The sequence below is a fragment of the Hyperoodon ampullatus genome, assembly GCF_949752795.1.
Source record: "Hyperoodon ampullatus genome assembly, chromosome: 11".
In the NCBI taxonomy this organism is placed as follows: domain Eukaryota; kingdom Metazoa; phylum Chordata; class Mammalia; order Artiodactyla; family Ziphiidae; genus Hyperoodon; species Hyperoodon ampullatus.
In genome coordinates this window covers 92,787,872-92,804,848 of record NC_136924.1, presented here as the reverse complement: position 1 = coordinate 92,804,848, position 16,977 = coordinate 92,787,872, and the positions used below count along the sequence as shown (strand labels likewise).

Below are 16,977 nucleotides of genomic sequence, written 5' to 3'. Positions count from 1 at the left end.
TGAATGAGTGACACGGGGGGCGGGGGCGGGAGGTGGGAGTGAGACCAAGCTGTGACAGAAAAGGGAGTGAGGGCACCGGGCACCCGGGCACACCCCCCCTGGACTTGGACTTGAAATACCCTTGTTCTTAACCTCTGAAAATCATGCTCAAGAAACAGACTTTGGCTTAAGCACATGTTGATAACAAAGCAACATGTAAGGTAGGGCTCAGCCTGTCTCCAAACCCACCAACCCCTAACACTGTTCTTCCTCTACAGATAACCCGGCCGCCTCTTCCTGAGGCTCCCAGCTGGTCCCGTGTTGAAATTCCTTGTGTGTAGCTCTGAGGAGAAGTCCACTCCTCCAGAGACGGAGCGGACGGGCTGATGGTGGTACTGGGGGTAGCTGGTCAAAGGCCCCTCGGGTGGGCTGTGCACGCCAGCTCCTGAAGGAAACATAGGTGGTGATGCAGTAGGCAGCTCAGCGGGGCTCCTCTGAAGCTCTTACTGTGCTTGCACTTGAACTGCAGCACCAGCTGGGTGTATGTGTTGAAGGTGGTGACAGCTGACGCCATGCAGCAGGTGAAGGAAACCCAGGCCGTGCTAGGGACAAACGTACAAAAAAAACCCTGGAATGTAAGACTCTGACTTTCTTACGGGTTTGAAAGAAAAATACCGGGATCCCTTCCTACTAGTCAGCGAGGCCGATGCCGCCTTAGGGATTTAAGGATCTTATGGTGTTGCCTTCCACCACGTTGCAGGTAAAGAGCTGTGGGCAAGAGGACTGAATTTGGTCTGTCTTAGGGTAGGTTCTGGATGTTTCCTAGTAAAAGACAATGACTCGTATAGTGTTAAAGTCAGGCTAGGAGTTTAACGGATTCATTTTCACTGCACTGATGAGTGTAAGTGCTGCGTTCTTTTATGCCTGGTGGCTTATTTTATGTGTTTGTGTACACACACACACACACACACACACACACACACTCCCGCCCTGCCACACAATTTTTTGGATGGTTGTTTCCCAAGCTACAGTTACCCTTGTATAATCTCCAAGATTCCATAGAGCTGTAGCTCAGCTGGACACAGTGGACACAGCCCGAGGCACGACATTCCTCCTTTCCCTGACACACATACTTCCTGCCAGGTACCTCTTCCATCTTCCTTGGCTTTGCACCTAGCTGTCTTAGGGCCCACAAAGTTGAGCCTCTGAGAGGCATTCAGGAAACACTGACCACACATCTCGAGGTATTATTATAGGCTGCTCTAGTGGAATTTGCCTACTATGGAAACAGTGTGGTTCTTGGCTTACGGGAGTTTGTAAAGGATGGAAGAGATGCTGGAGATGAAGAGAAGCTGGATGGATTCAACAAAGAGAAAAAGACACCAGGGAACTGTATCAAACACATTCCTAAAAACTGGGGAAGTCCAACCCCTAAGTCTTCCATGATCATGGGAAGCCCAGGACACCAGGAGTGGTGTAGGTTGTGTGTGGGGGGGGTTATTTCGCGAGGCCAAGTGATGCTTAGAGGCTACGTGCTGCTACTGCGTGTTCCTCTCTGCTGCCTCTGATGGACTAGACTCAGGCTGAGGATGCTTCTGATGGGAGTTTTGAAGTCTGAGCTCTGCAGTTGAAATGCCCAGAATGGCTTGAAAATGGATAAAAGGTGAGAAACGATGAGTCTGGAAAATGAGCTAAACTGATCGGGTGGCTGATGGAGAGATCAAAGACCCCTGAATCCAATAGCACATATTACACCATGAGAAAAGGGGATGAGATCCTGTGACGGACATATATAGGCTTCCATATGCCTCTTCGGCACGGACCGTCTTTCCAGCGCTGTTAAGTGCTTAGCACTCAGCCCAGACGGTTCATGTAGGTCCAAGTCGGCACCTGTGCAGTGAGCGGAGAGCGTTCCTCAAGGGAGAAGGTAAGGAACCCAAACAAAGGGGGTGTTTCCCTTGAATGTGTGTGTTTCATCATGGTTGCTGCTTCCCTCTTTTTTAAGAGAAATCTAAACTAACTGAGCCCTTAGTTCTTTAAGGGTTAGAGAGAGACTGGTAGGGGAAGTTTCATTTCTAACACAGTTTGATGGAGTAAGAATGGAAGCAGGATGAAGCCACTCTTCGTCCCAGGAGAAGAGTGAGCCCCTCACAGGAATGGACTCCAATCCAGATTGCAAGGCTAATTCTTCATTTCTCTATCTCCCAATACCTTGAATCATATAAAACAGACAGCATCATTTCCATAAGCCATGCAAAAGTAGTTTCATTTCCCAAGGGCGTCATACATACCAGGTGAAGAAGCACTTGTTACAGCTTTATCAGCAGAAAAAACAAGCCCGAGGAATCCACTCTGTACATCCTCAGAAGGTGGGGAGAGAATGGGTGTGGCCTGCTGGTCCAGCCCTCTGGGTGACGAATGGACATCTGGGATGAGGGATGAAGAGAAAGCAGAAGGACACAGAGCAAGCTTCTAGTGGAGGTGGACCAGGGAAGAGAAGAAAGGTGGAGGAGCACCTACTAAAAGGCCCAGCCATCATTCCAAGCATGGGGCCTCCAGTCTTCTGGACCCAAGTTGGCCGTTGCTTGGAAGACTTGTGAATACATCATATGGCCCACCATCCCCAGAAGGCCTACAGAGGAAAGAGGAAGGCAGTTCCCTTAGAGGCAGGCTGGCATTGCCATGTACAGGGAATACGGTTTGGGAGCAGCCTCCTCATCTGGCATCAGGTACAACCTGTGTCGAGGCGTTCCATTACCCCGATGCCACCACATTCCAGGGGGACTACTCTGCAATGGGGGCTTCTCCTTGAAGGCATATTTGCGATCGCTTCCCCATATGTTTGGTTTCAAGCTGTGGGAACATTTCTGAGTCAATGCTGCACACAGGCTGCTGCTCCCTTTACTTCTTTCCCAGCTGTATCCCCAGTATGGGCCCTATCCTTCGTCTACACGCATCTCTCACTTTATCCAACAGAGTGTGGAAAAGCTGTGTGTATGTCACGACTCAAAAGTGAACCAAACTGTATTGTACATAATGAGAAAACTTGCAAATGAAAAGAACCTAGAGAGAAATCATTTAGCAAAGGACATAATGATCTAATATAACATTTCGCATGTTATTTCAATTTAAAATTAAGGACGCCTGTGCTGTTATCTCCTGGCTCCATTCTCTAGACTGCCTTGGGGCTCCTTCTTCCCTTGGGACAGAGACTCCAGCCTTCCGGCTAGTGCTTCACAGGCAGCAGAGGACACCCACCCTCCTCTCCAGCTCTGGAGATGCTCACCTGACAAGAGGGAGAAGATGGCGGTGAAGGTGCTCAGCTTGAGGCCACAGCTGGGGTTCCCCTTGAATAGCAAGTCCATCAGTAGGAGGAGGAAGCTGATGAGTTCAAGTCCGATGTAGGCGAATCGGACTCCCAGTGGTAACCTTAGGATCTCTGTCAGAAACCAGAGGAAGAAGAACCCTCACCCTGACAGTTAACTAACTGAACGGGCGGTGAACAAATGCCCATGAGAAGTGGAGAGCCTCGTAGCACCTGAGGAGGAGACAGAGCTGAAAGCAGCTGGGACAGCCCTTGACCTGGGGCTCTTTGTTCTCACTCTGCTCAGTACCCAATACATAGCCAAGTACACCTGACTGACTGTAGATACTCTTAGGGAGGTTTGAGAAGAAATCATCCAAGTTTCACCAAATCTTGCAGGGATATGACATTGCTAGTGATCATTTTTGTTTCTCCTTTGTTTTAAAGTTTAATTTTGGAGCAATCCATTTTGTTTCTCTTCCCTCCATCCTTAACCCCGCCTTGCCCTCTTTGACTCCCTTCTTTCTATGTTACGATAAGATTATTGGGGGCGAAAAAAAAAAGGAAAAACCCAAGCTTTCTACATGGTTACTTGGCAACTGGAGTAGGTTAGAGCTGTTGGTGGATTTCTATTTGTGGACTTCATTTGTCCCTGCCGTTCCTTTTTTGCATTCCTGCATAGGAATGAGAGTCAGCCTAGCAGGAGTTTGTGTCACCCTATGGGTCTCAGAAGAAGAGACAAGCAAGAGATCACAGTAGAGTTTAGATACTCAGAGGCCCAACTCAATGGCAACTAAATTTGTTATCGAAGCCACATACTTGCCCCAAGCCCCAAGGGAAGGTGGGGGACGAAAGGCTTCTCCATCAACCGCTTCCCTCCAAATTGGAGAGAGGGGTGACATGGGCCTTGCAACGTGGCAAATTCCACTAGTCCTTTCTCACCTCTCTCGGTTGGTGGTGTGAGTTCAGGGAAACTTCGGCACCTCTGCCCTGAAACAGACAAGGTACAAGGTGATGAGGTGCTGCCTTGGACGAGGGATGCAGGCTTTTCCCCAGTCCCATCCCAGGTACTGCTCCATTTGGTCCTACACAGGCCTGCCCCGCAGGTGGTAGGCAGGCAATAAATGTCTCTTTGGAAGCAGGGAAGGATGCATGGATGGATGAACAAAATAGGCCAGAGTCATCCAAGATTAATTTCTCTCTCAAGTCCTGATAACAAAGAGTACACTTCCCTGAGTCACCCCGGGGAATGTCCCCAGCATTGGTTCACCAGCACCTTTTGCTCCTGCTGTACCACTGGGCTGCAGGGCTCTGAACTGTTTCCGGGACTGGAGTTGGAGCAGTGCTAAGTGGCACAATAATAACTCAAGTATAAATGTAAATACACACGAGTTATAATCCTGTCCCGTCTCCTTTTCCCCTTAGCCTAAATCGGGAGAAGCAGCAGATTGCAAATTGTACACAGTTCTGGGCTTTAGAAAAACTTCATGACCAGGGGAATCTTTGCATGCTTTGAGCAGGGAGGAGGGGGTGTCTTCAACCCCACTGCGCCCCACCCGAGGACGACCCTTACCTAACGGGCTGGCACAGCGCCTGCTTTGCGAGTGTGAGACCCAGCGGCGTGAGACCTGGGAGGGTCTGTCTGGCTCCAACTTCCACAATCTAGTGATCCTCTCTGGGCTTCAGTTCCCCTACCTTTTCAACTGTAGCAGGAACACTTAGAATGAGAACACCCTTTTGGGGTCTTATTTAAAGGCGATCTACTCTGATCCCTGCATCTCACACATGAGAAAATCAAGGCCTATAGGAATGAAGTTCTTCCTATAAGGTCACAGCTGGGCAGAGCCCCGGCTTTTTCTATGATATTCTCCTCGTTTTGTCTAGGCAACTCTAGCTCGCTGGGATGGAAATTCTCATAATGTTAAAAGTCTGCATGGGCACAGGGAACTGTACTTCACTTTGCTGTACGGTAGAAACTAACACAACATTGTAAAACAACTCTACCTCAATTAAAAAAAAGTCTGCATGAAACCCTTTAAGGGTAATGCTATTTGAAACCAGCGAGACTGGAGGTGAAACGCCAGATGGATGGACTTTGGACCTTATTGGGGAAAAGATATCAGGTGGGTGGGGTGAGGGGCCACCTGGGTCTTCCACGATTTCCTCGTAGGAGAGCCACATGCCACTCCGGAAGGCATGCAAGGTGAAGCGGTCATCCCCAGTCTCCCAGCTGTATTGCACCACGTCCAGGGATGATACATCTGTGCTGCTCCCATCCAAGGGCACCGGCACATCAAAGCACTTGGCTGGCAAACCTTTCCCGCACAGGGGCTTGGGCACCTTCTGTATGCCCACAAACCAGTAGCTGCTGAGCAGCGATGCTGTGGAAAGGCTGAGCGATAGCATGTTGAGGAAGGCAGATAGGCATGTCCATTGGTCAGAAAAGGCCTTCGGGAGCTCCATCTGTAACAGACAAACACAAGAGTGGAGCCTGATTTCAGAGCCTCCTCGGAGATCAGTGCCCTCCCGTGCAGCTCCCTAAGCTTGAGCCCCTTTCCTCCAACAAGACGGACACGACGAGCCACTGGGGGTTTTCTCCAAGTAGCCGCGAGGAAGCTCGGGCTCCAGGAGTGGCCCAGAGTAGGCACCGTAGTGATGATGTTTATTTAAGCCGGACCTTATTATATTAAAACGCTTATTGGGGATAATCTGAATAAGCATCAGATAATAATGAGACTAAGCCACTGAGCTAGTATATATCTGGTTGAGAAAAAGAATTGGGAGCTCTCCAAATGCTCCTGCTGGTAATTTTTGGCTTTGTCTTCCTTGAAAGGTAGCAGCACTGACTTGTGGAGGTATTTGTTACTGTGACAACCTAAGTTTTGGATGTCTTCCTCCCTGCATTCGATTCCTCTGAGAGGAGTAAAGGGGCATATATCCTATCAACGAATGTTAGAGTGGATCATCCCTGGGGGAGCAGATAGAGGCACTGGGCCCTTGAGGATAAGAGGGCAGTGGACCAACTGGGATGTGGGGATGCTGCAACCTTTGGAGAGGAGATGAAGCTATGGGTTCTCAGAGAGGTGGCGATATGGGTCCAGCTTCCATCCACTGCCCCTGAGATGACAATCTCAAATGCCAGGTGGCTGCATGGTACCCATGGAGGCTGGACGCTGAGTGCTGTGACCTTGGAGACACGGGAGGGTGCCCTTGGTGGGTGGACAAGGAACGTGCAGGGGCGGGCCCACAGCCTGATGCAGCCACAGTGCCTGACCCCCGGGGGTAACCAAGTGCATGGCTGCAGAATGAATGTGGCCCGGGTAGCTCTGGCTGGAGCCCCTGACCTCTTCATTTTTAGCCTAAGAGAAGGGCGAGCTGAAAAAGGCCACTATTAGATATTTCAATGTTGGGGAGTGGTGGCTTGGAGCCAGATTTAAGCTGATTTAGAAAAATAAAGAAATCTGACAGGTCTCAGATTTTGAGGCCTTTGCATTACGAAACAGTTTGTACTGTTATATTAATACATACTGAATGGAGAAGAAGCCCATACTTAGCTGCTGACAGACACTTCTTAAAGTAAACCATCTTGAGCTTTCTAGGCGATCTCTCATATCAGAATTAATCAGACCCGAATCTGCTTAGCTTAAGAGATGTAAATAAAACCATAGCTAAATGAGACAGGCCCATCTCCTCTCGTCATCTCCAGCTTAACATTTTCTACTTTAAACAGGGAACTTTCTCTTAGAAACATAACAGTTTGTTCTTCAGAATTTCCAGGCACTAAAACAGTGCATACCACAAAGTGCAGGTTTTCTTTTTTTTTTAATGGCAATAAGAAATATACCAGATTCACATGTATATAAAAAGCCAGTAAGCAAAATGTATGATGAAACAGCTTCTGAAAAGCAATTTGCTAATATGATTTTTTTAAAGCACTCGACAAATTAACTCCACCAAGAATTTTCTGGGTGACCCTGCTGAGGACTCAAAAGCCATGGCATCTGGAAGGGAGATGATCTTATATCGCCAGACATGGGAGTCATGATGAGGCCCCCTGCTTCCTGCAAAAGAATGTTTTATTCTTGTTTTTAGTTATGAAAATCCTATCGGTTTTTGTCATTGTTCTGTTACTATGAGTTAGTTATCCTTTCGATTTTTATATCCATTGCTTGACGAGGAAATAGACTTCAAGGTAAAACATCTGCATCAATCATCCTGTATAAAGGTAGAACTATGGATTTATGCAATTCTACATTTTTGACAACTTTATTTTCAATCACTTATGGCTTGGAGATTTATCTACTACCACATCACATCAGATTTTAATTCTACCCTCAATCCATTTCAGATCATATATATTTGTAAGTTATTCTTCGGGTTATTCCGAAATAAGAATAATGAACCCCTGGCCACAGTACGACCACTTTGTAGCAGCACTAAGGTGACAACCAAATTAAGGAATTGAGAAACAGAGAATGAAAAAGAGCTTAGAATGAAGCCCAAAGAGGTTGTTTCCAGGAGTGTCCACCAAGGACAGACTCAAGGAGCCTCACTGAAGAATTATCTTGGGGCTTCCCTGGTGGCGCAGTGGTTGAGAGTCCGCCTGCCAATGCAGGGGACACGGGTTCGTGCCCTGGTCCGGGAAGATCCCACATGCTGCAGAGCGGCTGGGCCCGTGAGCCATGGCAGCTGAGCCTGCGCATCCAGAGCCTGTGCTCTGCAATGGGAGAGGCCACAACAGTGAGAGGCCCGTGTACCGCAAAAAAAAAAAAAAAAAAGAATTATCTTGATCATCGAATGAGAATCCATCCAAAAGTATTTTCAAGAATTATCTTCAACACCCACAGTGCCATGCCCTTCATCACATATTTTATTCCTCCTCCCAAAATATGCCTTTTCTCACTAGGATCCAGATACTTTTTGAATTGGAAGAACAATCTAATTTGGCAACAGTTTCCTTAAGGGGATCGTGGAGAAGTAGCAGCCAGAAGACAAGTTCTGTCTTTGCGTGTACTGATAAGCCCCAAGCCAAGGGGACTCTTTACTCTCTAGAAAAGGGATAGAGTGTGGCTTCCCTGCTCAGATCTCCTAGGAAGTACATATATGTGAAAATGTCAGTAATTCTTCCATTGATGTTGGTTAACAGAAAACCCTCAGATTTAACACAGGCTAGTAAGGAGAGCAAATTGATGAGACTGGCACGTCTCTTAAAAGAATCAGGTGCAAAACAGCTATGGAATCTATGTTCTGAGTAATGAGAGAGGGAAGCTGGTTACCTTGGCCATGGTCAGCCTCTTGTGGCTTGTCCAGAAGGACTGCAGATGCCATCTGTGCTCCACATCCCTTTGGTTTAGTGTTGAAAGAAGGAAAGCTCCCTTTCCACCCTCCTCCCTCCCCCTCCCACACCCCTCCCCTCTATCTCGTATGTTTTTGGAGTGCCTCATGATTAAATGCTGCCTTGCAGGGAACTCGGGCATTTAATAATTGACAATGCAGTCATGACCCAGCTGTTCTGGGAGATGACACAGGAGAGCTTGCCACTGGGGATCTGGGATTCAGCATGAGAAGCAAGGACCTGGACCTCTGCATGTGCAGAGGGAAATTTCTTTAAAGAGTACATGATCACTGAGTTTCCATCTCACTGCCATCCCCTAGGTAACTAGTGCGAATGGACTGGTCTTGATTTTATGGCAGACAAAATATTCCAGAGTCACCATTACTACAAAAGCTCCCATTCCCTCGTGTTGGGTTTTCCATCCCTTTAAGAAGCTCTATGACCTGCAGTGTCAGGGCCTCATGAGGCCATGGGTATGAAAAGGCTTTTTGGCATCGTGGGTGGTCTCCACCATCCAGTTAGCGGTAAGGATTATTACAACATCCTGAGACCGTCAGAGTGTTAGGTAGGGTTGGGGGTGAGGATGCAGTTGGAGGAGGGTTGGAGAGAAATAAATCCCAGGGTCACCAATGCTATAGCCATCTGCCATTTCTCTCCCAATCTTTGGGCAAAGGGATAAAATTTGTTATTTTTTAAAAAATGATTTCTAAAACTTAAAAAAAAATGAATCTGGCAAATCAGTAAGGGTTTGATTGCATCTCTTCTTGCTGTCAGTCCCCTAGAAGTACAAGTTGTGCTTTCTGTACTCAAAACTTGTACCAGTTGGGATGAGAAGGCGGGAAGACTGCTGTGACTTCATCCTCCTCGTCTTGACAGATACCCTTTCTTCTTGGAATGTCTTCTCTTTTACCTGGTGATCTCCTTCTCATCAAGATGAATAAAAGTCACTCATTCTTTGAAAATGTTGCTTCCTAAGAACAGTTCCCTTTTCTTTGTCCTTGTCACACTGTACCCCTCCCATGACGCTTTCTATATTCCATTCTGATTGTAAAGTCCTCAAAGTCTGCTGCCTGTTCAAGAGCCGTAGGTCTCAATTCTGACTGAGCATCAGAACAATCTTTGCAACTTTGGAAGATATGCAGATTCCTCGGCTCCATCCTGAGCTGCCGTCGTGGTTCTGGGGTGAGGCCCAGGAAGCTGTAATTTTAGAAAGATTTGGGTACCCAACCAGGGATGGACTTCTGGTTTCCGGTTCTGCATGGGAGGACCTCGGGAGCCACCACTCTGACCAAAAAACAAGTAAAAAGCTGAGCAGACTGAAAACTATATAGCCAGGGGATTCATGTACCATAAAATCACACCTCTTTGATTCCCTTTGGGCTGACATTTAATGAAAGCCTCTCTACCCTGCCCTGCCCTGCTGCCACCTCGTCCAGATTTGCCACCAGCCAAGTCATGGTCTTCCCATCCTATGTTTGTGCAGTTGGTTTAGGGAATCGAAGGCAGGCTTCCCTCGGAGCATTTGAATTGGTCCACACTCCAGCCAAATGAGTCTGTCACCGGGCATGTTCTCTACTCTCTTTTTTTTTTTTTGCTGTACGCGGGCCTCTCACTGTTGTGGCCTCTCCTGTTGCGGAGCACAGGCTCCGGACGCACAGGCCCAGCGGCCATGGCTCACGGGCCCAGCCGCTCTGCGGCACGTGGGATCTTCCCGGACCGGGGCACGAACCTGTGTCCCCTGCATCGGCAGGCGGACTCTCAACCACTGCGCCACCAGGGAAGCCCTGTTCTCTACTCTTAACAGCACGTTTTACACATGTACTTCTGTCCAGGCGTGATGTCTGTATCACCCAAATGGCCCTTTCTTCACGGTGACAGAACTCCCTCTCCTTTGGGACAAGGGAGCAGGGATGCTCGTGGTCACTTTTTACCCCTGAATTGGCTGTTGGTCTCTAGGCTGCAGTTTTCATCTCAACGCTGGGTGGCACTGTCTCCCCATATTTTCCCTCTTCGGACAGGAGCTTCGCCCACCAGTTGGCAAAGGTGGGTGGCGGTGGCTGCCCGCTGGGCAGGCTGGCGCTCTTGCTCTTTGTTCTTCCCTTGGCCTCCTCCCCACACACGAATCTATAGAAGCCGTGCGTCAGCCTTCTGGAATTCAGGGCTCAGAACGAATTCTGGGGCCATCCAGCTGCTCCCTTGAGGGCATCTTGTAAGACTGTGTGCTGTGGCACATTTTTTTGGTGGCCAGTTTTAGTTTTCGGTAACTCAATAGGTCCTCCTATACTTCCCATGGGAAATACAACTCCGCAGGAACAGAAAACACAGTTAGCCAATGTTTCCTGATGAGTTTTGCGCACATTTTTCTCTACTTAATCGTATCCTCATTCCCTCTCCACCCCAGAACAGTGAGCAATTCTTTTCCCTTCTCTCTGCTTCCACCCCTCAAATACTTGGAGACACTTCTCATATCCCGCTTGAGTCACCGTTTGGCACGTGCTCTGTCTTTGGGTTTTTATTGCCTCTGCTCATAAACCGTGCCCTCTGTGTCTTAATAGCCCGAAGTGTGCCTTCTCCAGGGAAAAGGGGGTGGGAGTGGCAGAGTCTCAGGTGGGTCACATGAGGAGGTCTACAGGTGGATTTCGAGAGTGTAGTTGATGAAACTTCAGCTTTGTGGTCCCCCACTGACTCAGGCCCCTTCCAAGATGCTGTTACCTAATTTGTACTTGTCATTTTGTGTTCTTTTTCTTAAAGAGGGCCTCTCAAATTATATTATTTTACCCCTTCCCAAAGCCTGAATCTACCCCTTAGGAGGCTGTGCATTTAGTGTGTGTGCTTGGCTGGCTGCCTCCTCGCTGTGCTCAGTGCTGAGACCACCCCGCCTTCCCTCCCCAAGGACCCTGGGCCACAAGGTCTAATTTCCTCTTTTTGACAAAACATGAGTTTCTCTGCCTGGCCACAAAAATCAGAGCCCAGCATCCTACTCACTTCCTTTCATTGTAATTTGGGCATGTTAATATATTGTTTTTCTTCTCTTTCTTCTCTTAGGACAGAAAAAGTAATCACTAGTCCATGCCACATAAATATAATTTGGTTAGGCTCAGAAGCTCATGATTCAAGACAGACGAGAAGAGTCCACGTCTCAAAACAATATTGAAGGGCTTCCCTGGTGGCGCAGTGGTTGAGAGTCCGCCTGCCGATGCAGGGGACATGGGTTCGTGCCCCGGTCTGGGAAGATCCCACATGCCGCGGAGCGGCTGGACTCGTGAGCCATGGCCGCTGAGCCTGCATGTCCGGAGCCTGTGCTCCGCAACGGGAGAGGCCACAACAGTGAGAGGCCCGCGTACCGCAAAAAAAAAAAACCCCACAAAAAACAGAAAACAATATTGAATTTTGGTGTGCTGGACTTTTACCATCTCAGGATTGACCTCACAGGGATGTATGTGCAACTGAACATTTATGACATCACAAAGCCAAGGGCTGGGACTAACCTAGTCTTGCTAAGGTCTTAAGTCACCACGCCCTGCACTGTGCAAAATGACATTTACTAGGTATGAATGAAGAGAAACTGGTCTTGGGACAGGCACACTTACTTTGTAAACAGGAATTCAATTTGCTTTGTGACCACACTGAAGATTAGAAGTGATTAAAACAATGGGTAAGAATGCTGAGATGCTGAGCAGTGGAAGATTGTATAGCATACCACTTCCCTCAGGTCCAAGCCTGGGGCTACAGGATCCCCCATTTTTATTTATTTTTTAAATATATCCATTCTGGCATTTTGTCCCAAGAGAGGTTTGTTTGGGACAGATAGTAGTATCTCTGTCCTTCTTCCAGGAGTCAGATTTCTGACCCAGGCCCTGTTAACTAACTCCTTTCTGTTACTCAGTAGACAAAAGGCTGGAATGGAGAGTAAATGTTTCTCGGTTGTCACTGGCTCTGATCTACACCACCCTGTTCTCTGTTCCTGTGCGTGTTCTACTGCGTGCCTCTCTCATGTAACTCATCATATGGTTTACTTGGCTGTTCTGCCCACTTGGCTAAGTTTCTAGATACAGTAGCAACTATGCTTTATGCATTGTTAATCCTCAGAGCCTAGCCCTAACAGCCACAAATGAATGGAATGAATGAATTAAGTGTGAAATGGAAACCAGGCTCATGAATACAATTAGAATACAATTAGGAAGACTATGGGTGAAGATAAGATAATGAAGAAAAGTGTCCAAACAGCCTTCTATTGTAGAGGAAACATGAATCCTCCTGCTTCATATACAGAAGAGCAGTGAGAAGCTAAAAAGAGGGTCCACAGGTCCACAGAAACACCCTATGCCTTTCTACACAGATGCACCCAGAGTTTCATCACACAGACCCTCTGCCAATACATTTCCTCTCACCTGTGGAAACATTCCTGCTGTTTGACCAGCCAAGCCCAGAAAACAGCAATGATCTCATGAACCAGTATTATCTTCAGTCCACAGACACCAGGGTACAATCAGATTGCTCACAAGCCAGTGACAGATTGGAAATGTTATGTCCTTTCCCAAGCTCGGTGATTCCCCACTGATAGGAGCCCTTTCGGCTGACACATCTTGAACCGTCCCAGCTTTCGAAGCTCTAAATTACAATTTTTACCTCAATGCCTGACCTGTGACTCATTTATTAACGAAGATAAAGAAGGTTCACACTGGACATTTTTGATATCTGCCTCCCAGCCCTAAAGGGAAGACTAATGCCACTAAAATGCCCATGCCGAGTATCCAAAATACTAACACCACTCTAGGACACTGAGCTCTGGGATTTCCTAGCGCCAGGTTAATTCTCATGGAACCACATGACCCTATGATCTCACAGAATAAAAAACGACTCCTGTCTTCCTAACATGGGTCCCGGAGTTTTGGGAACACCTACTTATGTGCAGTAGGAAGGCCCAAAGAAAAGCATCTGGGGGCCTCTCCCCTCTGTGCCTTTTCCCTTTCCGCTTTTTAATGGAATTGTTTGAGGGCTTTTGCTAATGCAGTCATTTCCAGGAGAGGAAGCCGCCCTCCTTCCATGCCGCAAGCAGCTGGAGTGAATCAGGGGGGCAGCCCATCTGCACATCCTGTGGGGCAATCGCTCACGCTGGGGTGACAGAGCCCTCGTGGCCTGCTTGGGGCGGGGGTGAGGGTGGTGGTGGTGGGGTGGGTCTCGGGGACCGATGGGTGGGGCGGGGGTCTAACGCGAGAGGCCTCTTGAGGGGTGCTTAGGGCGCGGCCCCGGGCGGGCAGCACTGGGCTGCCCCGTTTCCATCCCGCCTGCGCCCCCCTCGTCCCTTCCTCTCCTGGCCTCTCCTCCTCTCCCCCGGCAGGCGCGAGGCCCGAGCGTAGGCGAGTCCCCGCCGCCACCCCGCAGCCCCCTCCCTCCCGGAGTAACACCCCAGCCCAAGGTTTACTACGCCTCCCGGTCGCCTAGCAGCGGGCGCGCGTTGCCATGGCGACGCGCGGGAGCGTGCTTTGGGTTGTTTGGCTAGGCTCCGCCCAGCGGCCGAGCCCCGGAAGGTCCCGAGCGGGTGGGGCGCCCCGCCAGGGCCCTTCGGGCTCTCCACCTTCCTGCGGGGACGGGAGCGGCGTCCCGGGGGCCCTCCCAGGCGGGGCGGGCGGAGGGAGTGCGGAGACCCTGCCCATCCCCTGAATTCCGAACACCGGCTGGTGGGCCGAGGGTCCGGAGGAGCCGGGTGCCTTGGAATCCAGTCAAGGCTTTCCCCGCCCCCTGCCCTTCCCCTGAACTTACTCTCCCGGCTCCAGTTCTGCAGGAAGGCCGTGCCTTTGCCTCATTTCGTGGGTCCAAGAGGCTGAACTTCGGGGCCACGAACCCTCAGCAGATCTGAGTTCTAGTCACTGCTCCACCCACGACCCCAGGACGGGGCTAAAGATTTTGGCCAAGCTCCCTAATCTCCCAGAGCGACTGTTTTCTCAGAGGCGAATTAGAAAGAGTTTGACCTTCACGGTTCTGCTGTGAAGATCAAAAGCGGTGGAGTGAACGTGGGAAGGAAGAGGAAGGACCCCGTCCGTGTCCTGGACGGCTTACCAGTCCCTTCACAGACACTTAATCCTCACAACCAGCCCGAAGGAGAGGCGGCCGCTCCGTTCTAGACGCGAGTCAGATTCCCAGAGTCTGACTCGCTCAAGGCCACACTGCTTGTAAATATTGGAAACGTCCTGAGCCATGGCCTGGCCGCCCCGCAGCAAAGGGGAGGCCCAGTCACCTTAACCATTGCCCAGATTGAGGCCCAGTTATGAGAACGCACACAGAATGAGGCGATGGATTGAGTACTTTAAACTTCACGGATTTATACCGATAAACAGACTCTCCCATATTTCCTCTGTATCTCTCCTCATAAACCAACATGTTTTTTCACTGTGGCTGGCTTTCCTGTCTTATGCCTGTCCACTTCTGAGGGTTCTCATATTTGTGCTCTATTCACTTAGGGAGCTTCTGAACCAGGCAAGTGGGCTGAGCCAACCATGAGCTCTTCTCCGCGGCCCCAGAAGGGTCTCTTTCCTAGAACCCGTCCTATCCTTTCTTCTGAGACCCCTAAATTCCAGCCCATGAACAGCACACCACAGTGCTCTGTGTGTTTTATTTCTCCGGCTAATTGTAAGCTTCATTTTTCTTTCCTGAGAAAGGCAAGATATAGGAGAATGAACGTTGCCTTTTGTTTTTAGTAACCCTGAGAGCTGCAATTTGGTAGTTCCCAACTTTCTCAAAATGGGAGGCAAGTCTCTTCCAGATGTGGGTTCTACCCTAAACAAGCCAAGACATCTTTGCTGGCTGTGAGTGTCTTTCTGGGTCTGGAAGCATTTCTGCAGATTCTTTGAGACCAGAAAGAACCTAAGGTCATGCTGTCCTCCTTAGTTGCAGCAGATTTCCAATCAGAGCTGGCTTTCAGTGGGACCATAGGGCTACCTCATCATCTCTTTCTGTTCACTAGAGTGATACACATCTTTATTGCTGCCATGGTCATTGGGCCTTCTACCGGGGACCAGATTTTGTAACAGGAATCATACAGATGGAGAGGAAAAAAGAAGAGCTAGAAGACACTAAGCTGGGCTTCCCTGGTGGCGCAGTGGTTGAGAATCTGCCTGCCAATGCAGGGGACACGGGTTCGAGCCCTGGTCTGGGAGGATCCCGCATGCCGCGGAGCAACTAGGCCCGTGAGCCACAACTACTGAGCCTGCGCGTCTGGAGCTTGTGCTCCGCAACAAGAGAGGCCGCCACAGTGAGGGGCCCGCACACCGCGATGAAGAGTGGTCCCCGCTTGCCACAACTAGGGGAAGCCCTCGCACAGAAACGAAGACCCAACACAGCAAAAGTGAATACATTAATTAATAAAAGAAAGTTGTTGTATGTAGAAAACTTAAAAAAACAAAAAAGAAGAAGAAGACACTAAGCTGCCCTGGGAGCAGAGAGAGAAAGTGTGATAAGAATCAAAGGAGGAAGAAATGGAAGTTTTAATGGAAGATGAGGAGAAAACAAGAGGCCAAGGTAGGGACATCACCATGTTTATCAATAGAAACTGGGCTTGAGTAACAAATTTTTACTGCATTTCAGATAATCCTACCATGTGTTCTCAAGCTCCTTACCTTGAGCATGTGAAATAAATTGATGAATTTGTATAACACCTATTACCAATCCAACAGTAAGAGTACTATGCCTGAGATAGTCCTGAGATTTCAGAATTCAAGGTACCTACCTTCTGGGTGGGACAAACATTTTGAGTCAGCTGAGAGGAATTGCTCATTCACTTTTGAAGTTCTGAGGCAAAGGGGTTTCAGTGTTTCTTCTGCTCTGTCTGAATCGGTTGCATGGGATGAGTATGGAGTTGAAGATGAATCAAGGCCCCTCTTGACCCCAGAGGGGTCAGGTGGTGTGAGGTGGGCTGGAGATGATGAAGAGGATATCCTGCGGCCAGGACACCCATTAGGTGGGGCTGGCTGACACAGGAGGCTGCCTCTGTGACATCACAGTGGCAGCAGGGGTCTCCCTGCTGCTCCCTCTGCCTCATCCCCCCACTCTCAGAAGGACTGGGGCCACTCCGGGGGTACCTGTTGGAGGCCTGGGTGTCTTCTCTGTCATCTGGATCAGTGCTTTGATTACTATGCATAAGAATCACCTGGGCATCTTAGTAAACGATCAGATTCTGAAGGTTGGGGATGGCTCCCACGTGAAAGTGACCAGACCACATGGGGTTGTAAGACCCTAGACCAGTGCTGGCAAAGAGAAATGAGATATGACATAACTAACAATTTTCAATGGACACACACCCTGCAATACAACAATGATATCTTATGCAGTGCTGTCGTCAAAGTCAAGTGCAGTCCTCCCC

At 49.1% G+C, this 16,977-nt stretch overlaps 1 protein-coding gene across 1 annotated transcript; it reads right to left on the bottom strand.

Annotated features, from left to right (window-relative positions):
- Window positions 1–234: 234 nt before the first annotated feature.
- Window positions 235–16,392, bottom strand: GSG1 (germ cell associated 1; the record flags this gene model as incomplete). The annotated part of the gene is given in 8 exon segments (XM_079715214.1): window positions 235–314; window positions 317–400; window positions 403–581; window positions 2,500–2,611; window positions 3,266–3,418; window positions 4,103–4,273; window positions 5,428–5,746; window positions 16,345–16,392. Coding segments are annotated over 8 exon segments (1,146 nt in total).
- Window positions 16,393–16,977: the final 585 nt, after the last annotated feature.